General features: G+C 35.3%; 1 protein-coding gene across 3 annotated transcripts in view; it reads left to right on the forward strand.

Moving 5' to 3' along the window:
• Positions 1–24,612, forward strand: part of CTNNA2 (catenin alpha 2) — a 1,115,426-nt gene that overhangs the window by 125,344 nt on the left and 965,470 nt on the right. For all 3 annotated transcript variants that reach the window (XM_036028216.1, XM_036028217.1, XM_028515274.2), the window contains exon 2: positions 7,167–7,273. In XM_036028216.1, the coding sequence (XP_035884109.1) occupies positions 7,172–7,273 (102 nt within the window). In that variant the 5' untranslated portion in view covers positions 7,167–7,171. The remainder of the gene's footprint in view (positions 1–7,166; positions 7,274–24,612) is intronic.

The following is a 24,612-nucleotide window of genomic DNA, read 5'->3' on the forward strand; positions in this document are numbered from 1 at the left end:
GAGAGCCACCTGCAAAAATTTACCAGAAACTTAGCAGCTGAAAACAACATAAGTCTATTAGCTTGTAGTCTCTGAAGGTCAGAAACTCAGGTGGACTTGAATGGGTCCTCTGCCCAGCATCTCACAAGGCTGAAATGGTGGTATTGATGGGGCTGTGTATTTTAGTGGAGGAAACTGGAATCTACTTCCAATTGAGGTCCCCATTTCTTCGTTGACTGCCAGGCAGAGCTTGCTTTAGTTCCCATAATCTACTGACATTCCTTTTCATGCTTTCCATGTGGCTCATTGTAGCAACAGCAGACTGAGTTGAGTCCTCCTCACAATCTAAGTCCCTCTGCCTTCCTCTTTGGTTTCACCTGACATCTTTGATGGATCTCCCTGATCGCTTCACTTCCTCTACGCATGGACAGGAAAACCCTATTTTTAAGGGCCCGGTTTTACATTGGGCCCAACTATATAATCCAGGCTCATGTACCTATTTTAAGGTCCCGTGGTCAGTAATCTCAATTATATTTGCAAAGTCCCCTTAACTATCTACTGTAACATATTCACAAGTGTAACATAAGGGGGCCAAAATTTTGGTTACTTTGAATAGCTCATCATAGGGTCTTTCTCTTGGCTTTGCCAGTGTTCTATGTTGATTATTCAATCTCCAGCCTCATTGTCAGCATCTCATTCTCACCACAGAGGACCAAAGGTGGCTGGAGGAACTGGAACTTAGGACCTGCCCAACCTTATCAGGAAGTGAAGCCCATTTCCCATGGCTCCACATATGTGCCAGAGCCCCTGCCATTTGTGTCTCCCTAATCTTATCTAATATTCCTTTGTGTTCATCCTCCTTCTTTCTCTCTCTTTCTCCCCCCCCCCCCCCTTCTCTCTTATGCTCTAGAGGGGCTGGCTCCTGATTTTTTTTATTTCCATCTTTGTCTCTATCTTCGGGGCATGGGGTTCAGAGCCCTATGGTGATGCTGGCATAAATTTAAGCCTAGGGATTATTCTTTAGAAGCAGTAACATAGTGATTATGAGCATTCACTCTAAAACCAAGCAATTTAGGTTTGAATTTTGTGACCTTGAGCAACTTTCTCAATTGTTTTATGCCTCAGTTCCCCTGTCTATAAATGGAAGATAATAATAATGCTGGGTCATTAGCCAGTATTATTCCTCGTGAAAGAAACAGTTTGATTCATTGTTTCTATACCTCATTCTTGAAATGCTGAAGAAATTTAGAAAATTCTCTCTTTTTCACATCTCTCATTTTCTCAACAAAGCTTTCTTTTCAAACATCTTGTCTTACGGGATCTCCACTTGCCCCCACCCCAATGGGTGTCTCAACCTGGCGAGGGTGATAATCAGGCAGTCATCATTACAAAGAAAATTTACTTTTCATATGCAGTTATTTCATTGATTCTCAGAACACATTCATGAATTATGTAAGGTTATTATCATCCTTGTTTTACAAATGGTGAAACTGAAGCTTAGATTAAGTAAACGGCTCAACATATTTTTGTGTGGAGATAGGTAAATGAACCCATACTATCTACCAGTCATTTACTTCTTCTGAATTTGCCTATCAACAAAAGCTAGCTCAGTGGTGAAGAGAAAGTTCCATGAGGATAATCTGAACCTAAAGCCCTGTGGGGAAGGTGGGTTGAGGTGGCCCCCTGGCAACTAGAAAGGATCCTGGACCATCTCTGGCAAAAGAACCATTGTAGAAGGAATGGTAAGAACTTGGGTGAGGCAGAGGGTTCAAAAGACCTTTTCCAGGAATATCTGGAAAGGGGAGTTTCTGTAGTAAATTATGTACTAAGTTAACATACTTGCCATTTGAAGGTGTCCCTTGGCATGACCAACCTTGAGAAATTTTCTATTTATTAGGACACTGTCAAAAGGCACAAGGCACTTGACTTTTGGCTGCACATAAGGGATCTTGTTTTACTCTTTTTGTCAGATTTTGTTTTTTTTTTATGTTGTCAGTAGCAAATGGTTGCTAGCATCTTAACCTGTGCCTCTTCCTTACCTCCACAGAGAGAGTTTGAAAGTGCTAAGGTATTACCAAGTAGGCTGTGTTATGCCACCTTTCATGGATATGCAATTTGGTGCTTTTCAAGAAGAAAATCTTCTCAGAGATTAAGTAAATTGCTGAGAGCTTGTTCTTGGACTTGTAAAATTGATGTCTGGTTTTGTTTTTTCCAACCCCCTTTTTTTCACTCTTTTACTATGTTCAGTCAGTATTCTAAGTCTCCCTACCAAAAGCACATAAAATTCATGCTTTTTTAAAAATTGAATCATTTAGAAAAATGTATTTGCTTTGTATAGAATATCTTGTGAGCAAAACAGACTGCGTTTACTTGCACAGATGTGTGGTGTCAACTTGAGATGCGTTGTGGGAACAAAAATATTAATTTTCTTCCCACTTTCTAAGTTCTTCTGGCTGGACTAATAATCAAATTAGCAGGGACTGATTAACAGGAAAAAAATGTCCAAAGTTTGTTACATGAATGTATAGTTGGGTTTCCATCCATCATGAGCCCTCATGAGGCTTTAAGAAGTTGAGGATTATATACAATTAAAAACAGAGGAGAAAGGGCAGTGATGGGGTTTTGGAAGGGGAAAGTCAAGCAGTTTACAGGTAGGCAAAAAAGAACAGAACACATAGGGCAGACAAATTCCTGCCAGGCAATTCAGAAACAATGGGATAGGGGAGTCCAGTTAACTGGCCTCTCTTTGGAACCTTCCTGTCTAATGCTAAACCTAATATGCTGAGATTCTCTTTGGAGCAGGTCTTTCAATCTTAATATGAGTGGATGTGGGGAGGCTCAAAAGTTATTTCTGCATCTTTTGTTTCTTAATAACCAGCTTAAAATCAATATCCCAAAAGCCATTTCTAGAAAAATAAAAGGCTACAGACTTGATTTGTTCTCTTGCTTTCTCATTTGAGTCAGTCTGGTTGTTCCACAAAAAGGGGTATAAATATGGATATCTGTTTTTAATGGGTGTTTCCTTATTCCTCCTAGAGATAAAGCATTGCAAAAAAATAAACTTGTTATAGAAAATAATAACAGTAACAATAATAACTAATATTTCCAGAAAGGTTTTCTATCGACTAAGTTATTTAGACTTAGAATAGTCATTTTGACTTTCCATTTGAGGCAAATGAATCCTGGAAAGGGTAGGTAATTTGGACAGCATCACAGACTTGATAAATTATAGGGCTTCAATTCAAACAAACATCTATTTGACATTAATGTGTGTCTATTGCTGAATAACAGATAATGACAAAAATCTCAGTGATGTACAAGGTCTGTACAGAAGGTGTCCAACCATGTAATATGAAAAATAGAGACATTTACTGCAGAAGATACAAGATAAAAGAAACACTGTACACAGGACAATGATGCCTCAGTCCCATTCAAAGTAGACACTGTGGGACCTCACACAGTTGTTCCAAGTGCCATCAGCTTCCCCATCATATTTTCCTGAATCTAATAGATGGTCTGAAATCTCTTTCCTTTCAAAGGTGATTTTAGTTTTGGGAAAATGTAGAAGTTGGGCTGTATTGGGGCTGAGTCGCCTGAGTGATTTGCTATTTTGCCAAAAATCTCTGTACAAGATGTGATGAATGAGCAGGTGCATTGTTGTGATGAAGTTGCCAATCACCAGTTGCCCCTGGCTGTAGTCTTCTAAATCATCTGAATTGTTTCCAGGGGGGTGTGTTCAATCTTTATGCAAAATTTGATGCAGATTTGCGCTCTACTTGCTCAGCCATTTTGAATGAGATGGCCACACAGTACACATGCTCACTCAGCGGTGTCTACTGCCTCCACAGACTAATATAGTGAAGTCACCATTGTTCGCACATGCACATTCTAGTCCACTTTCCTTGGCTGCCATTGATGTTGCACAAATGATTCTCATTATATTAATGGTGGCTGGACTTTTTCTGGGCAGAACTTGTATATCAGTGAGCATTTATTTCTTGATCCCATGTCTTTGGTTTGATTGGGATTTGGCTAACCAGGCTTGGCTCCAGCTTCAGCTTGGGTTTGGGTTTGCTTCATGTATCTTCCTTCCTGTTTGGACCAGGGGTTTCTCTGTGACTGTAATGGCACAAGACAGTAGCATAATTGGCAAGTCTAACTAAGCAAGACCATTTCAAACATCTACTTACATTGTATTTCCTGAAATTCCATTGGCCAAAGCTCAATATAATGGGGTAGGGAAGTACTCTCTTCTCATGGAGGTGAGGGATAGGGGAGCGACTACTGAATAACCATCCAATCTACCCTAAAAGCCAATGTGTTTTCCTTGCTTTCATAATTTATAAAAATATAAGTGGGATGGCATTCTTATCTGGAAGTCAGTAATCCTGTGCATACTTGTCACAGGGGCCATATACCAAAGTGTTATTTCTACTTACTCACCACTGTTGCCCCATTTCTTTGCTGTAGAGGTTATTTGACTCTTTTTTTTTCTCTGCTATCATTTGTCCTTATTTGCACTCTGGAGGCAAAGATCATCTATGGATTAATCTACAAGGTTATGATTGTCCCTAACCTGGAATGGAATCAATTTTATTCTGTTTTTATGCAATTTCAGTTGGCTGAAGGCTTTGTTAGAGAAACATTTCTAAAACAAGGTTTAATACCTATAGGAGAAATCAATCAAGTGTGCCCAAAGTAGCAGGACATAAATGCTTCTTCTAGACACAATAGATTACAAAGGTTATACCAGCTCAAATATTGCAGCCAAAGGAGATTCTCACCTTCTTCTCCCTGATGCTCAATAGCTAACATGAAGTTAAATGCTCCTCAGAGCCAACTCAACAGGAACCTTAGATATCTACCTTCGGGTTTAGGGGTAAAGATTTTAGAGTCCCCCCTCCGCCCCATACTTTTGGTGTTTGCTAATTTTAAAAATGGATAGAGATGAGAATCCTAGTTTTAGTCCAAACCATGTCAAAATGTGCATGATTGGAAAAAGTACATTTAAAGTTTCTATGACTAGGTTTTTTCCTTCAACAATTTAATGCTGTATAGCTTTTCCTTGGTTTTTGTTATTGAATTTCATCTGTGTCACAAGAAGGGCCTGGAAAGGTTGATCCCCAAAGGAATAAATCGAGTCAAGTGATTTCCCCAACAACTCTTGTATATTTCATTTTAGATTTATAAGGCATCTGTGGCCTTTGGGACTCAAGGATCTAACTCTGCTTCTTGGCTCACAGTTGGTGGGCAATCTTTCTGCAATGTCTTCCATTTCTGCTTGATGCCTGCTAGATTAGTGTCTCTGCTGTGATTGCCCCAGCTTTTTTGTTACTCACCTCTGCATTTTTTGCATGTCATTCATTCACAGTTATACATTGGAGCATCCATAACAGATTGTGTGTGTCTACCCTGGTCTGCCAGATTATACACATAAGCATGCCCATGTAATTAATAATGGTAGTTCTCTATACACTGTAACTCAATATCTTTCACTGTCACATCAAATGACTTCATGACTAGCAATCTAGCTTTGTCACAGGGTTTCCTTGTGTACCATTATTATTATGCCATGCATTATTCCATCAGTTTGAAAAAGATCTTCAGGGACCTTCTGTAGAAACTTGCAATAACTGTGTCATAAATACTGGACTAAGATCACTTAGTTCTGGCCTTATTAAGGATGAAGACAATCTGCATATGTAGGAAGCATTTGGCACCTTCATCCTGCCACAGCACAGGACGGTGTGCTGGCCAGCAGGAGAATTGCATGCAAGTCAGAGAGCTGCTGTATAGCAGTTGGTGGTGTGAATGGGAAATATGCAAAGTATTTTTAGGTTTTTGGAGGACAGGCAGCTTATCCATGCCAAATGTTGTAGTTGTGAAGGAACCTAAATCTAAATTGGTCCATAGGTTGGATCGCTACCCTTAGTTTATTTAAAACATGGCATTTGGAGAGAGGTAAAATACCAGCACACTGTGTCTTTGCCTTTTTTTTTCTGAAGCAAATTTGTTGAGTCTGTTTGCAAAAGGATTTGCTGTAGCAGGGCAGTAAAGAGGTATGTGCCTATTGCGATAGACCTTCTTTGTAGTGTTAATCCTAATAGAAATAATCACCTGTATTGATTTATAAGGATGGAATTGAGTAGAGACATTGATTCAAAAGAAGAGAATAGCTATGAACAATTTGATTTATGATAGTATTAAAGCAAATGATGCAGCTTCAGTTTGTGCAACCTAAGGTTGCATGCCCAGTGGTTAGTTGTTGAAATATATTTAGCATAGAGCTGTCAAGTTCTCTATGAGAAACACACTCCTGATGGAATGTATAATTTATTCTGTTGAGGCCAGGACTACATTTTCTGCTTGCTGTGTGGGAAGCTGCTACCTGCATATCAGTGGTTCTGTGGAAAGGACTGCTTTAGAATGAAATAAATAACCATATTGGACACTAATTTTATGAGACAAGAATGTAAATGCAGCAAGTAATCAGAGAGCAAATAAACAGTGGCAACCTAATTTCAGAACCATCACCACTCAGTTTGCAAGTTATCTTTCCTCTGTCAAAGAATGAAACTCAACTGCCACAGGGAGTATAGTACTATCAGTGGTCAGTTATGATGTGAAGAAAATACAGTGACCTTTTGTCCTTTTGTTATGAGACGGGGTCCCTCACCGGTGATCATGGTAGGTTTGCAGTGCTTCCTGAAAGTCTTGGTCTCTCAGAGTGACTCTAGTGTCCTTTTCCCAGTTCTCCCTTAGTTTTCTCTGTATTCCTCGATTACAGCTTGGGCCACACTGAGGCACAGATGTTGCTTGCCTTGGTTGTTTGTACCTTGAAACTATAAGCTACTCCAGGACAAGTTCCACATGTTTTCTAGCATGCACTGTCCATGCATATGTGTACTGAATATTGGGTGACATATTTCAGTATCAGTCAGGTCCCAAGGGTTTGTCTAATGCAGACAGGTGCCTTCAGGAATCTGTACTTTCTCATCTGATTCCAACATCACCACCTCACACAGTTCTGGTCCTGATTTCCCCCATGTCTAACTTGGCAAGTTTGGACCAGAAAGATAATCTTCAAGTTATTTTCTCAGTTTTGGTGAATTATTTATTTTGAATGCTCAAGGTCACAGATTCTTTCAGTGATTATTATTTCTAACTGACAACATGTGTTTCCTTAGGGAGCATGACTTCGGCAACATCACCTATCATTTTAAAATGGGACCCCAAAAGTTTGGAAATCCGGACTCTAACAGTGGAGAGGCTTCTGGAGCCACTCGTTACACAGGTAAGGGGTGTGTTGAAACACTTGGTTACAAGTGTATGTTACTGCTGTGCTATGTGCGTGTGTTCCTGTATGACAGGTGGGCATTCCTATCATGACTGTCCATGAACTTAGAAATCCTTAAGAGTGAATGAATCATGCCATAATGATGATTACTGCCTGAACTATGGACAATTTTCTTGCCCAATAGGATTTCAAATGCCTTTTATAAAACTCTTCACAGGAATTTTAAAATTAAGTTGATGAGATAATTGAAGACAGGGACTTAGTGAAGGGGACTCTAATTTGAAGTAATGGATTCAAAGCCTAAATAAACCATTCTTAGCATACTTTTGGATGCTAGTGCACAGTTTGGAAGAACTGTATCAGCTACTGCAGAGCAAATATTATTTACTGAATTACTTCTTTAGTTTACAAGGGAGATTGCATCATGTTGGAATGATGACATGTTCCATTTTTGGGTTGTCACCTTGCCATAATGTGACAAGATGACTGTCACACAGAGAAAATATTTTCAGGATTTTTACATTGACAAAGTTAACTTTAAGGTCTTGTGAAGCATATTCTTTGTATATTAACTTAGAAATTTATGAATATAAAAATTTGAGATTTTTATAGAGAAATATTATATTTCAAAGTATATTTGTAGAGAAATATTATACTAAATTAAGTAGAGGCCCTTCAGTTTGTTTTCTACGGCTACAAAGTACCATAAACTTAATGTCTTAAAGCTTCAAAAATTTATCTTTCTATGGTTGTGGAGGTCAGAAGTCCTAAAGTCAGGGTATTGGCAGAGCTGTATTTCTTCTGGAGGCTCTAGCAGAAAATCCATTTTCTTGCCTTTTCTACTTTCCTGAGGCCACGCGTCTTCTTTGGCTGCTTCCTCCATATTTAAAGCCAGTGATATAGCACCATTAAATCTTTCCTTGACCTCCTATAATTCTGCCCTCATACCTTCTCCTGCCTCCCTCTTATAAGGGCTCTCACTACTGCAGTGGATCCACCCAGATGCTCCAGAATTACCTCTTCTAATGTCCTTAACCAAATCACATCTGTAAAGTCTCTTTTGTCAGTTAAGGCAACATATTCACAGTTTCTAGGAATTAGGACATGGACATCTTTGAGGGGATCATTATTCATTTTATTATAGCTTACCCTCTGCCCTCCACAAATTCACATCCTTTCCACATGCAGAGCATTCACTACCTCCCAGATCCCCCAAAGACTCAACCTACTATAGTATCATCTGAAGTCTAGAATCACATCTACATTCATCAGCTTAAAAGTTCAACTTCAGCTAAATCATCTACATTAAGTGTGGGTAAGGTTCTGGTTTTAACTCACCCTCCAGGTAAATTCCTCTCTATCTGTGTACTGTGAAACTATTAGATAACAAATTATATACTGCTAGAATGCATTGGTGGAGCAGGCATGTGGTAATAGTAACAGACATTCCCATTTGGAAAGGAAGACAGTGAAAGGAAAACAGGGTTAGTAGTCTTAAGAAATTTAGAAATCCAACTGGGGAAACTCCAGATTTCAAAGCCTGAGGATATATCTCTGTGGCTTGAGGCTCTGCCCCTGGGCCTGGTTCTTCCTCCTATTAATTACTATTCCTTATTCTTAAGAATAGCACATATTTTTAGCTGTGTGTTTCTACCAGTGCTCTTCCTGTCAGTACAATTTTGAGAGACCAGCCACCATTTTGAATTTTAGTTTTTTTCTTTTTCTTTCAGTCCAAGCTGGTAGTGTTTCTATCTACTGACACAACATTCTTAAAACACTTGTGGTTCTACCCTGTATGTCTCTGAGATTCACTCTGTTAGAAAAAAGGCTACATCAGAGAACTTTTCTGGATAATTTCAACTGCTTTTTGTTTGGCCTCTGCTGAAATGGCTAAAGGGATCCGTGAATTGCATTCCTGAGCTCTTCAAAAAGCTTTCTGTATGACAAAATATTCTGAGCTTTTAAACTTTACAAGGCACTAACCAAACATTAATCAGACACAATTGGCTTTCTCTACAGAGATAGTGAGTCTTCTAACGTTAGTGCCTTTTGCAATCTGTGTAAGGTAAGAATTGTGCAAATCATTAATTCCAAGTTCCTTTAAGCCTGACAGCTTTTCCCTCCATTTATGTCTTTCCTCTCATATTTTACTATGAGCTGAAGAAGAAACCAGGCCACTTCTTCAACACTTTAGAAATCTCAGCTGAATTTTTTCCAAGTTTATCACTTATAATTCTGATTTCCACATAAATGTAGGAAATAATTTCACTAAGCTTTCTGCCACTCTGTAGTCAAGATTTCCTCTCCTCCAACTTCTGATACTGGCGTACATTGTTTTATTTTACTTTGCTTTATTGAACTTTGCAGATATTATTTTTTACAAATTGAAGATAAGACCCTCCATCAGCAAGAAGATTATGACATTCTAAAGGCTTGAATGGTTGTTAGCAATTTTAGCAATAAAGTATTTTTAATTAAGATGTGCATATTTTTATAGACATAATGCTATTGCATACTTAATAGAACACATTATAGTGTAAATATAACTTTTGTATGCACTGGGAAACCAAAAACTTTGTGTGACTTGCTTTATTGCAATATTTACTTTATTGAGACACTCACTTTATTGTGGCAGTCTGGAACCAAATCCGCAGTGTCTTTGAGGTATGCCTGTAACATGTTCCTCATTTTCTTCTGAGCCCTCGCCAGCATCTCCTTTGCCATTCATATTTCTGCTAGCAGTCCATTTATAATTATTTAGATGTTCTGCAAGACAGTATAGGCTTTCTCTATTATGTTCCTCACCAGCAGGGTCTTCGATATTCCTGTTTTTACCAACAGCCTTCTCAAGGCAATCTAGGATTTTTCTATCATGATTTCCAAAAATCTTTCCAGCCATGATCATGCATATGATCAATTCCAAGGCCACTTCCATATTTTTGATATTTGTTATAGCAGGCCGCTGCTTCTCATTACCAAAGTCTGTATTTCCCAATTGCTACTATAACAAATTACCAAGATTTTAGTAGCTTAAATCAGCACAAATTAATTATATAGTTCTAGGAGTCAGAAGGTCTAAAAATCAAATTGGTAGGACTAGGTCTTTAAGGAAGAAGTTCCTTGCATTTTTCAGCTTCTGGAATGCACCTGCTTTTCTTGGTTGAGGTGATTTTTTTCCAGCTTCACAGCCAGCAGCATAGCAGCTTCAGGTTCTCTTTCTGACTTCTGCTTCTGCCATCACACCTGGTCTCTGATTCCAATTCTCCTAAATGAGTCTTTGGCCATTTAAAGTAACATGTTCACAAGTTCTAAGGATTAGGAAGTAGACATTTTGTATGTAATTGTAGAAACACTGCATTAATTTATGTGCATTTTTTTCATTTGATTATAATCCCATTAGCTCTGTAAGATATTTTTAAAGACATAGCTAATATTGATAGCCCTTTAGATTTGGGAGTATGTTGGCTACTCAGGTTGTTATCTGTGAACTAAGCCTGACCCACGAATCGTTTGTTATTGGTCTGCAATAAGCACCGAAATTGAGAATAAGTGCTTCAAACATTTTATGACAATTTTATGGAATAATTTTATGTCTGTTGAATCTAATAAAATTTGGAGTTATATTTTTTAAAATATTTAAATTATTTTGTTGTATTTTACACAATTTTTGTGAGCTATTGGAATAGCAAAAATACTGTTTTTTTTTCATAGATGGCTTGAGAAGGACTGGCTCAGGAGGTACTTTGGAGTCTGAATGATCAGGTGGCTCAGTTAAAGGCAGACTGCCTTCTCCTAGCCTCTGAATTTCCACTTCCTGTTTTGTATCAGTATGTTTCGTCCTATCATACAGATTATGTGAGACAATGATTAGCCATAATGCCTAGTATAAAGTAAATTTGAGTAAATGTAATTTTCATTTTTCTTTTTTTTTTTTGATGGCTATATAATCAGACTCATACTAGCCATAAAGCAATATGCGTAAGTCAGTGAGAAGGATAGGAGTGAATATGGCATGGACAAGCACAATATTATGCATAAGTTTATTTTTATTTCTTAAAATTTTCATAGTTATTTATACTTTGATTTTGTTCTTGGATCATCTAAAGAATAATAGCACATCTAAGATTACAGTTAAAAGTTATCTTTTCCATGTATTTTTTCAGTCCAATTATTCACAAGCATTCTGTCAGATGAAAACAATGCATTTAAAATATATACTAAAAGTAAGGACAGTAAATTGTTTCATATTTGTTCACTTAATGCAAGAGAATGCTTAAAACTCTTACTGAACTTTGCACAATGACAACATTGCAACTGGTCTTAACATCCCTTAAATATCTCCTGATATTTAAATGGTTTCTGTTTCTTCCTAGTGTTCCTACTCTGATTTAAAAAATCATTCTTTTAAAAAAAGTTACTTTTAAGACGTCTTCTCTATATACTATTTTTTCACAATATTATGGCTGTGCTATCAAAACTACACATTCCCTCCCCTGAAATGCAACCTTATGTGATGACCTGTGGAGAATATATGAATAAGAAGGAAGAGATAAGAAAATACTAGATAAAAACTCCATGCTCAACATTCAATCAAAATATGGACTAATTGAAAAATTAAACCAAGTCTTTCTTTGTATCAAACACACACACAAACACACATACGACTTTATAAATTGAATACAGTTTGTATCGATATTTGCTGACACAGTATGCCCATAGCTCTTCTTCAGTGGCTGATGAAGATGGAAAAGGGAAGTAATAAACATCAATAGTTAAGGGGTTGTCAGTAAAATTTATTCACTGTCATAAGAAAATGACATTAGGATTTACCATTGTTAAGTATTTAAAATAGCCAACAAAATTTCACCTTATTTCAATCATAATGTATATGAGTTTGCAAATTTATCTTATTATATCAAAATGGCAAGATTCCTTCTCAATGATTGTTACACTATAGAAGTCACAAAATTTCAAATGATGAGAGACATTTATTTTAGGAAGAAAAAAAAAGATGCCTGGCATTTTTTTTAATTTAGAAAATTAAATCTTTGTAATGGGCCACATTCCATGATACTAATTATTAGGAAGCTAAAATATTTTACCAGCCAACTTTAATAGAAAATTTTTAAAAATTAGGAAATTAAGAAAGCTCCTAGATAACTTTAAATTTTTTTTTTAATTTTAATCATTGTTCAAGTAGTTTTCTCCCTTTTACTCCCAATCTCTTAGATAACTCTTAAAACCAAAGGGAAATTGCAAACTACATATGGTAATGAAAAAGGTGATCTCTTCCTAATAAAATATACATACCCAGTAAAAGCTGTGCTTAGTACAGAATTTTAACTTTAAATGACTTTGTTATTTAAAAAAAGATGAAAATAAACTAAATACTTATCTTTAAAAATTAGAACAAACATAAAAAGAACCTAGGTAAACAGAATTTAATAACAATGAAAACTGGAATCACTAAAATAAAATGCAAACATTAAAAGGATTAAAAAGTCAATATTTGATTCTTTTTTGAAATGTCCAATAAAAATTCCTTAAGGCACAAATTATGAGAAATATGTAGAGTAAGGATATATAAGATTGTAAATGACAAAGCCGGAAGAACTCAGGGGACAGTTGAGATTAAAAGAAGTGTAGTAGAATAATATTACATGTGATGCCACCCCAGTGAAACATGGACATCAATCCAGAGGAAGGGAATCACTTCCTAGAAAAATTGAAATTACCAGAATTTATCCAAGAGGGAGTGCAAAACTAAAATAAGCCATATAAGTATTAAAAAGCTGTTTAAAGATCTGTTATCAAAAAGCATCAGAACAGATGGATGCATAGCTGATTTATTAGACCTTTAAAGAACTCATAATCACAATGTTATTTAAACTATTTCAGTTATAGAAAAAGACAGATAACTACTCAATCATTTTTTAAGAATCATAATTTTCATATTAATAATCCAACATCTTTAAAATGACTTTTTAAAAGAACGATAATGATTCTATTTCATTTCTGAGTTTAAATTAAAAAAAAAACTACATAAAATATACTAAGTAGCATCCAGCAGTATATCAAGAGATCAACATATATAGGACATTTTTAAAGGAATATAATGATAGCCTATTAGCAGGAAATAAATAAAAATATTTCAGTAGGTAAATAGATTATACCCTTAATAGAATGTTGCAGTTATTTCTAATAAAAACCCTAAATAGAGATAGGACCAAACTTATAAAATAAAGGAATGTACCACATGAACTTGGGAATAGGACATATAAAGCCCTATTTTTATGATATGATTATATACCATTAAAATTAATGTGAGAATGGGTTAGGTGGCTAAATAAAAGATAAATATACAAAAATAGTTTTCATCTATTTAAATCACCTAAAAATTAAAACAGGAAACTATAGTTGGCCCTTGAGCAACATAGGTTTGAACTATATCTGTCCACCTGTCTGTGGATTTTTTGTCCAATAAATACCTATACTCTTTTTCATCCTCATTGGAGAGTTTATGGAAGTGAAGGGCCAACTATATGCATTATCTATACCATTTTATACTGGGGACTCGAGCATTTCCAGATTTGGAAGCAAACTCCTGAAGGTACAAAGGGACAACTTATGTTTTGGAGAAGTCAAAAGTCACAGATGGATTTTTGACTAGAGAGGGAAAAAGTGGAATTCCTAATCCACAGGTTGTTCTGGATCAACAGTTAATCTGGAGGATCAACTGTATTATCCTTATAATTGAAAAAAATTTAAAAGGCCAATTATTTTTCATATATGAAATAGACACTAATTTTTGAGTTTTTTAAATGTGCAATTTGAAAGCCTCTGCATCTTTTCTTATTAGGAAGAGAATAATATATATTAAAAGCAGGATTTAAGAATAAGTAGTGAGCTTCTCATTTAGGAATTTACCTTATTTGCATGTAGTAATATTTAACTGAAAGATTATAAAGTATTTTATTGTTTTAAAATATTATTTTATCCTCTAATATAAACATTTCTTAAATTGTTATTCTTTTACAGTATGTATGTGCGTGTGTGTGTGTCTGTATAACTAAAAGTAGTCATTATTTTGGAAGTAATTCTTCAATTGAGGTTATATGGTATTGGATTGGCCAAAAGTCTGTTTAGTTTTTTTACATAAAGGAAAAGACACATTTTTTATTTTCACCAAAAACTTTATTGATTTGGATATTTTGAGTATATCGGCTGTCTCCCACTATTGGCTTTTACTGGGTAGAGACCAGGGGTGCTGCTAAACATCTTCCAGTACATAAGACAGCCCCACAGCAAAGAATAATTTGGCCAAAGTGTCATTTGTACCAAGAAACTTCACAAACCACTTTGACACCTTCAATCAATCATAGCATCTTCTCCACAAACTGACAAATATTTTTTGGCATTTCAGTTGCGTTTTGCCTGTCTTGAAATAATAAAGCATAATACACCAAAGATGTTACATATTTTCTTCATATTCAATATTAAAATGGCTATGTAACAATTTACCAATTTTGGTCAGTTTATTTTAAATGTGTGCTGATATGAAAGGTGTCACAATACAATCTAACAAAGTTGTTTTGAGTGAGCTAAAGACACTAAGCACTATTAGAGCCATCATATGAAAAAAAAAATGAACTTTTTGGCCAACCCAATAGTTTGTTTGACAGTTATTGTGTCTGGTGCTTCTGAAATAGGAGTTTAATTGACTAATATATAGTCTGGAGTTAGATTAATTTCTCTTTTGAGATTATATTCAAAATGTTGATGTGTACCACCAGATAATAGTGGCACTCTCCTTGTTATAAGGCCAGCCGTGTTGGTGTGTTTGGAAACTTGAGTAATGTATGGAGCCCTTCTAAACAAAAAAGAACAAAACAAAGCAAAATACACACAAATCCTAGAGTCCATATAAAGTTTATAAATGTGGAATTAGGTATTCACATATGTTTATTCATAAAGAAATATACAAAATCAGTACAAAAAATCATAAAACCAAAATATTGAAATTAACATTAATTTGATGGATAATATTGTTTTGCTGACTTAAATCATTGCATGTGAATAAATATGCAATGATTTAATTGCACATTTACAATTATGGTGCTGACTGCTCTGCTGGCTCTGTGTATTGTGTGTTTGCTACTCACCACCATGGGCCAAGTGATGAGTCAATTCTTCCTACATCTTTAGTGCCACCTACTGCATATTACAAGCTATTGAGTGCACCAGGGCATCATTCATCCTTGTTTAACACAAATATACTTGCAGTTAACAGGCATTGTCTGCCTCTGTTCCCTTTTCATCACCTTAGGACAATGAAAATTAAATGATAAGGGATTACAGTTTTGAAATACAAGCTAACTATATTAACAATGACTCAACTAACTTACTTCTATCCCAATCTTTACTTTCAATGATTTCTAGTTTAAATGCTGTGATTTTTTTAGGTATACTAATAAATTAAATTCCACTTAGTGGAAGATGCATGAATGCTCTACATACTACCTCAATTTATTACTTTCTTTCTCTTAATGAAAAATGGTGGGTTGTGGGGTTTCTCCCACATTTTGCCAAAGCCCAGCCCACCAATCCTGATTTCTGTTTTACATGTAATGCTTTGAGGCTTGCACATAGGAGTGACCCAATCTGCTGAACTAAATTGTCTACATTTCTTCCATTAGATCTTGTCTTTGCTTGTCCTTCTGCTCTGGTCTTAGTTGGAGCCCTTCTTTAGTAGTATGGAACTGACGACAGATGATTAGAACCTCCAAAGTGAAAAGGGGGATAGGTCCTAGGGTTTCTTGAGTACTTACCGTGTATGTTTCTGATAATATCTTAGGTATTCCCAGGAATTCAACCTGGTAAAGTCAGTATATTTTCTCCATTTTACAGATAAAAAAAGAGAGAGACTGAGATCACAAAATAAAAGGCCTAATGTGAATTAGACTGAGTAGTAGGTCTGCAGCTCCCAGAGGAAACCTGGGGTGAAAATACGTAATTGGTCAGTTGCCTGGTATGTCAACCATAGAGAATGTGTAGAGGGAAATGGAAAGAGTAAAAGAATACATTGAAGGTGTGGGGTGGAGTGAGCTCTCAACATTGAGACAGGAAAAAAAAAGCAAGCAGAGCAGAACAAAGTATTCTTGCTGTCAGGATTTAGTATCTTTCGTTGTTTGCATCACCTCCTTCTTACCCACACCAGCTGTTTACTGATGTGCCAACATAACCCAAACAAATTCCTTAACTTTCAGGTGAATACATTAACATGAAAACAGAGCCACAGGCATGGAAACATGGAACAGATTGAAAGTGACCAGGAGAGAGGGGGAGGGGGATAATGTGGGAAAGGATGGGAAGGGATTAGACAAAGAAACATGTATGAATGACCCAAGGACATGGACAACAGTGTGGGAATTGACTGTGAGAGTGGGGGCTGGGATGGGCAGAGGAGGGCAAAGGGGGAAAAATTGGGGCAAGTGTAATACAGTAACAATAAAGATGATCAAATTAAAAATAAATAGCTTCTAAGAAACAAAAAATAGAAAATCAATTTTCCTATAAGATGGATAATGCATAGGAATACCCACATTTAGCAATAACTCCTTATTTTATGCTGTTTGACAATAAACCCAAGCCTTAAAAGTATTTTTCTCTTCTACTTTCTATTTCAGTGAATAATTATGACCTATTTAAATATGAAAAAGGGAAATTACAAGTAAAATTAAAGTAATGCCAAGAAGAGTAATGGTTTTTATGTGCTTTGAACAGGACAATTAACAAAATCTTATGTATTCTAATTCAAAAAATTAAAGGGAGAAATTGTGGGAGGTAAGCTAACAAAATTGCTCATAATTACTTTGGAAAATACAGAAACCTTCTCTGAGTTGGCAACCAACAAATTCATTATACCAAGCGTCGGAACACCTAAGAAGTGAAACAATTGCATTTACTCAGGAAGTCCTCAACTAACAAAATAATAGGACTTCAAAATAACAAAATAATTAAAGCTTGTCAAAGATCTGAGATAAAGGATTGGGGCATGTCAACAAGTCTTCTTTCTGTTTCTCCTCATCACATTGAAAGTACAAAAGTTATGCTTTGTTTTCACACAATTAAAAAGGAAAGGCCAGGAAAAGTAATGGAGACTCTAAGCAGCTATTTTTTTTTCATTCTCTCGAAACTCTTGAGTCCTTCTGTAACACGGATCTCTTGGCTTCATGGCCCTGACTTCTCAGTCTTTGTTTCCCTACCTTGGCTTTCTGTGTTTTTGTTTTTCAGGGCTTAGTCTTGAGTCACCTCTTTTCTTTCTTCTGCATTTTCTCCCTGAATAATTCTGCTCTTCCCTAGGCGCTTAGATGCTGACAACACTCAGATTTGTATCTTCAGTCCACACCTTTTCACCAGGTCCATTTCAGGTCCTGTTCTCATATTCAAGGTTTCTTCTCAGTTGGTTTTTCTTTTCTTAGATCTGCCCTTCTTACTTAGTGACAATCTCTCTCTCTCTTTCTCTCTCTCTCTCTCTCATCACTGAGGGAAGACTATATGCTAAGCAGAGCTCAAATACAGTTTTTGGAGCAACTCAGTTGTAATTCTTTAGTAGGCTGTACTGCTTTTTAGAAATTAATGGGCTTACGAGAGTGTCATTTCTACTGGTCAGATTTTTTTTTGTTTTTTTTTACCAGGAATTTTGTGCTTTCTCATCATGAATATTGATAATTGTTGCCATATTATTATCTGGGCTTAGAAAAATAAGAGTAGAAAATATGATTGATTTTTTAAAAGATCTCCTGTAGCATGTTAGTTAAATTTAAAAATGAAAAAGATGTTTGAATTACTTGAAAATACAAAATATAGCTAATATTGTAAATGTACTATGGAGCCCTGCAGTAATGGCTGAGATGGTAATTTTATTCTAAACTGCAGTTTTCAATGGCTTATTTAACACAAGTCCCCAATTTATACTGTTGACTGAAACTTTTCAAGCTTGTTTTCATCCCCAAGGGGAACTTTATAGAGAGATGAGAAAAAAAATCCCTTTAGCTGACTTATTCAAGCATGACAAAAATGATTTTCACTCAACTGTTAAAAATTCATAATGTTTTATGGCTTGTATATATTTAAATGGTTTCTAAAGTTTATTCTTCACATAAGCATGTTTCCCAGAAAGGGCAGGCACTGTAGTCCAATAAAATATTCAAAAATTTAAAATAGCTAAACATTATTGAAAATTGAAATTTTAATTGTGCAGAATGTTTTTTCATTTAGCTAATGTCAGACCAATTTTGTAGGCAGATAATGAAAGGATGCTAAATTTAGTTTATTTTCTTTTGCAAACTTCTCTCTGTCAACTAGGTAGTGAACTTTTAATAGCAGAACTAGTAGCTAATTTTGACTTGGGACAGTTAGTGTTCTCATTTGTATTTTTTGTCTTCTTTCTATTTATTATCAGCTTTTTTTACTATCTCAGATACCCATTAACCATGAGTATATTAGGTATTATACTTTGTGTGGCTTCCATGAATTATCATTGCCATTCACAAAGTCATTGATGACTAACTACACACATATGGGGATGGTATTTGATAACTGCTAACATCGATTTTCAGATGTGATTTCAAAAATTTTGACTTTATTACTGAAGATGATAAAGTGATCAATAGCCTAAGGCTGGGTAGAAAGGAAATGCTGTGGGAGCATACATGAGTGAGGCGGACATTTTTTCTAGACCTGGATTTAGAGCAAGAGAGGGTTTTAGGTATATTATTTCATCTTTAGTGTTCTCTGATGGTGTGATGACCCTCATCTTTTAGCATAGAAATATTATATTTTATTGAAAATATAATTGACATATAACATTATATTAGTTTCAAGGGTACAACATAATGATTGGATATTGTATTTGTGAAATGACCATCATAATAAATCTAGTTAACATTCATCACCACAAATAGTTGCAATACTTTTTTGTGATGTGAACTATTAAGTTTTACTCTCTTAGCAACTTTCAAATATACGATGCAGTATTGTTAACTATAATCACCACACTGTCTATTATATACCTTAAGTTATTTGTTTTATAACTAAAAGTTTGTATCTTTGACCCCCTTCATCCATTCACCCATCCCCCACCCACCCACTACCTCTGGCAACTACCAATGTGCTCTCCCTATCTATGTGTACATTTGTTTTTATTTTCCCCCTAAGATTCAAAATGTAAGTGAAATTTTGTGGTATTTGTCTTTTTCTGTCAGATTCATTTTTAGCATAATGCCCTCAACCACCACCCATGTTGTCACAAATAGCAAGATTGTATTCTTTATTATGGCTTAATAATATTCCATTTTCTCTACACGCCACATCTTCTTTAATCATTCTTCCTTTAATGAACACTTAGGTTGCTTCCCTGTCTTGGCTGTTGTAAATAATGCTGCAGTGAGCATGGGGGTTGTGTATATCTTTCTAGTTAGTGATTTCAATTCATTCAGATAAGCGCCCACAGCAGAACTGCTAGATTATATGGTAGTTCTATTTTTGATTTTTTGAGGAACCTCCATACTATTTTGTATGGTAACAGTCCCAATATATATTTTTACCAAAGGGTTCCCTTTTCTCCACGTTCTCACCAACACTTGTTATCTCTTGTCTTTTTGATAATAGCAGGTGTGAGGCAATATCTCCTTGTGGTTTTATTGCATTTCCCTGATGATTAGTGAGGTTGAGCACATTTTAGGTACCTGTTGGCCATCTGTATGTCTTGTTTGGAAAAACAGACATTCAGCTTCTCTGCTCATTTTTTAAAATTGGATTGTTTGCTTTTTCGCTATTGAGCTCTAAGAGTTCTTTATATATTTTGAATGTTAATCCCTTACCGGATGTATAATTGGCAAATATTTTCTCCTGTTTCATAGGTTTCCTTTACTGTACAGAAGCTTTTTAGTTCAATGTAGTACCACTTGTTTATTTTTGTGTTTGTTGCCTTTGCTTTTGGTGTCAAATCCCCCCCAAAATCATTTCATGAATTGATGTCAAGAAGCTTACCTCCTAGGTTTTCTACTAGAAGTTTTATGGCTCCAGATACTACACTCAAGTCTTCAACCTGTTTTGAGTTGTGGTAATTTTTGTGTGGGTAACATAGTTGTTTAGTGTCATTCTTTTGCATGCGGCTGTCCAGTTTTTCTAACACTATTTATTGAAGAGGCTGTTCATTTTCCAATATATGTTCTTAACTTATTTTTCATAAATTTATGAGCATATATGCATGGTGTTATTTCTCATCTTTATTTTTCCATTGAGCTGTGTGTCTGTTTTTATACTAATACCACACTGATTTGGTTACTAGAGTTTTCTAATATAGTTTAAAATTAGGAAATATGATACCTCTAGCTTTGTTCTTCTTTCTCAAGATTGCTTTGACTATTCAGTGCCTTTTGTGGTTTCATACAGATTTTAAGATGGTTCTATTTCTGTGAAAAATGCCATTATTATTTGACAAGGATTACAATCTTCATTCTTCCAATTTATGAACATGGGATATCTTTCCATGTATTTGTGCCTTTAATTTCTTTCCTATCATCTTATAGTTTTCTGTGTAACAGTTTTTAACACCCTTGGATAAATTTATCACCAGTCATTTTATAAAAATGCTATTTTATCATAGTTTAGAACTAATGGTTTATAAATATTATTCTTGAGGTTTATATTATGATTTTAAATTATAACTGCATTTTTTCTTTTTGTAAAACCACCTCTCTTGGATTGTTATCATTCCATCCCTCATCTTTGTTTATGCCCGACTAGGTTTGTGTCACTCTTTTAATCTACCATTTCTCTCAACAGACATGTTTTATAACTTGTGCATCTCTTAAAACCCCGTCTATAGGGATGGATTCTTAACTGCAACCCAGATCCTGGTAACTAATGCTGCTCCAGCTGTGCCAACACACAAGCCTCTCTTCTCATTTTCATTGCATTACTGTGTCTGTAAACAACCTTGGGGAGACTATAGAAATCAGTGAATTTGTTCATAGTAAAGGTTTAAAAAAAATTTTTAATGAAACATAGTTGTGAAGGTAAGATGATGAAGTGGATATAAAGCATGTCCCATGAGTTGGAGACATCACAGCCAGGGCTCAGGAAGTTCTAGGGAGGTACTCTGCAAGAGGTTTACATAGCAGAAGGTCTTTGTTTTTCTCTCTGCTAATAAACTTATGATTTGGAGGAAATTACTCAAGTTTTTAAAAATGAGAGTAAAATGAGAATATAATAGAATATAATATAGTTTTCATATATTATTCTGCAGTTCCTTTCTACTTGAAGCAAAATGATTGATTTAAAACACCCTAGTACTCACACACCATAAATGGGGGTGGCTTAAGAAACTGAGCAAACTGTTGTAGGCATTTATTAGAATATGCAGAGTAACCAGACTCACATAAATCTCATTCTCCTGAATTGTGCTACCTTAGCTTCCCACTTTCGCAATTATTGTCTGTCTTTGAATTTTAGTTAAGGAAACTCATGTGTACAGACTCTTGTTGTCTGTTAGCAATTAATCTACATATACCTGACACCTGACTTCTCCTGGCGATACTCCCCGGAGATAGAGACAGACAGATTGTGTCTTTTTCCAGGCCGGGTTGCGTTAGAGACTTCAGTTCTATTAGAATTTCAGAGAATGCAGTAATTCCACAGAATTCTAAGGAGTAAAAATCAATGGAGAACAAGCCAGTATTGAGATACAGGAGTGCTCATTTTGTATCATGGCAGCATGTGGTCAGACAGAGAAGGGGCAATCAACACTAATATTTTTAAAAAGTTCCCAGTAAATTGCAGATTTGATGGTTCTCAGAGTTGAAAGAATATAAGATGGCTGTATTTTCAGTCATCCCAAAACTTGTGGAAAGCCATATTTAAGATCATTTTTAATGATGAGGAAATAAAGTTAGAAAATAAATTTCATAGCAGTTTTTCAATTACTAGGCCTGTGAGAAGAGGAAATAAAGACTAATGTGGGAAAATAAAGTGAAATAGTTGAGATTTAAGCCTCGTTAGGAGATATGAGAGCGTATGAGAAATAATTTAAAACATTAAATTGCTAATGAAGAGTAAGTGAAAGAAGTGATAAAATGTTTTGGAATAATGTGAAAAATTATTTTATATTAGAAAGGAGCATGCAGAGGGCAAACTTGTAAATGAAAAGTTTATGGTTTTCTTCCTTGAAACTTGAAAGGCGATGTGGCCCAAATTAAAACTCGTCCTTGAAAAGGAATAAATATAGGTAATTTGGTCTTTTCTAGAAAGACATATTTTTCCTGCATGTGTTATGTGGCACATGGCGACTGGGAAATTCTCTAATGTACGTCTTTGAGTGATGCTTTTCTTACCAATAGGAGCTGTCATTTTTTAATTTTTAAGGTGTAGAGAAGTACAGGGAATGAAAATACAGTATTTCTGATATTAGAAAATTTGTGTTGAGAAGGCTTTCCACCAAAGCTGTATTGCCAAAGAAACTTTATTTTCTCACTTTTTTTCTAACCTTCAGTTCTCTCCAGAAGCAAATTTATCAGTGCAGTTTGATCCTTTCAGCAATATAAATCCAGTGTTTATTGGTGTGGTGCTTTCATCTTCTTAGATAAGCAAGTTCACCAGGGCTAAAGAGTCTTAAACAGTTTTCATTGCCATATTGGTGAAGATCTTTGGTTGAATATAATGGAATACCCAGATGCAAATGGCTTACACAAGGTTTTCTTTTTCTCATGTGCACTTGAGTCAGTTTAGCAGCTGAACAGGATCAAGGCTGAGGTTCACATCTCTTACTTATTTAGCCTTATCCTCTTGGACACGGAAGGGCTGCCTCGCAAGAGTGATGTTTTCCTACAGAAACCTTTAGAGATGGAGGGAGGACTGAGACTCAGCCTGAAAGTCTGCTTGTTAATCAGGAAAGTATCTGAAGAAGGATTCTAAGGGAAGACAAAAAGACTCTTAAAACTAACAATTCACTCTTCCTCTCCTTTAGGCCTCACCATCCCTAAAGCAGAGTTCTTCAAATATAAATTAAATCACTTGAACAGCAACTGAAGCCAACTTTGCCTAGATTAAATGTTTGGAATTCTCTTCAAGTTAATATAACTATCTCTGGTAAATCTGATGATTTACTCAATAAAGTAGCTAAAAATGTATGACCTCTGGTGGCAGCTTTCATGTTGTAGAGTAGCTCTTTTTGAGCCTTTACAAATGTTATGTCATTTTATTTTAAAAGATGCTTTTGGGAGAGATCATTAAGGCAAGATTATTGGACAGGTTCCTTTCTTTCTTTCTTTCTTTCTTTCTTTCTTTCTTTCTTTCTTTCTTTCTTTCTTTCTTTCTTTCTTTCTTTCTTTCTTTGTTGTTGTTTCCTGGGGTGTCTTTATTCACTCCCAGAGAATTAGACAGACTTTATATTTCACATGAATTTCTAATAGTTTGCTTTTTTTTAGAGAGCCTGATTTTGCCATTTAGCATCCATTTAGAGTTCTTTTGAGTAAATAGTCTAACTTCAACTCATTGGGAGTTTGTTGGTTTGCTGTGTTTATATTCAGAATATGTATTTCTGTGCTTATTGCAATTTTTCAGGAATGGGTTAAGTCCACAACCTATATAGGTAGGCATACAAAAAGTAAATTCTTAAAACGGATTTATATTTTACCTATCATGCTGTATTGTTTTATAACATAAAAATGAGTTGCACTTTGTATGCTAATAGTGAGTTCTCTTATTACTAACTAGTAATGTAGAAGCATAATCAATCTTAGCATGCTGAGTGGTTACTGGATATTGAGTTATTTCCTAAAGACATATATTAATGTATTCAGCTTTCATAGCAAATTAAGCACATTCATGAAAACTATAGAGAGGGGTGATAAAACTTTAATGCATGATCTGTAGTATTTTAATTAACCATACATTATTCTGATATCCTCTACCAACTATTGATAAAATTTATAATAGTAAAAACTTGAATTCATCTTTCTCTTTTCTGTCATTTTGGAAAATCATGGAATTTCTTTTTCATTTGTTTTTAGCCAGCTGGACTTTTAGTAGATTAGTGATTTAAGGCATTTTAAATTTATTTCCCATACCTGTATTTTTTTAAAGTTTTATTGAGATGTAATTGACATACAACACTGTATAAGTTTACAATGGCTTGACTTACATATATTGTGAAATGGTTACCATAATAAGTTTGGTTAACATTCATCATCTCATATAGATATAAAAAAGAAAGAACTTTTTTCCTTGTGATGAGAACTTTTAAGATTTATGCTATTTTAGCAACTTCTGAA

This window comes from Phyllostomus discolor, chromosome 6, assembly GCF_004126475.2.
Source record: "Phyllostomus discolor isolate MPI-MPIP mPhyDis1 chromosome 6, mPhyDis1.pri.v3, whole genome shotgun sequence".
Taxonomy (NCBI): Eukaryota; Metazoa; Chordata; class Mammalia; order Chiroptera; family Phyllostomidae; genus Phyllostomus; species Phyllostomus discolor.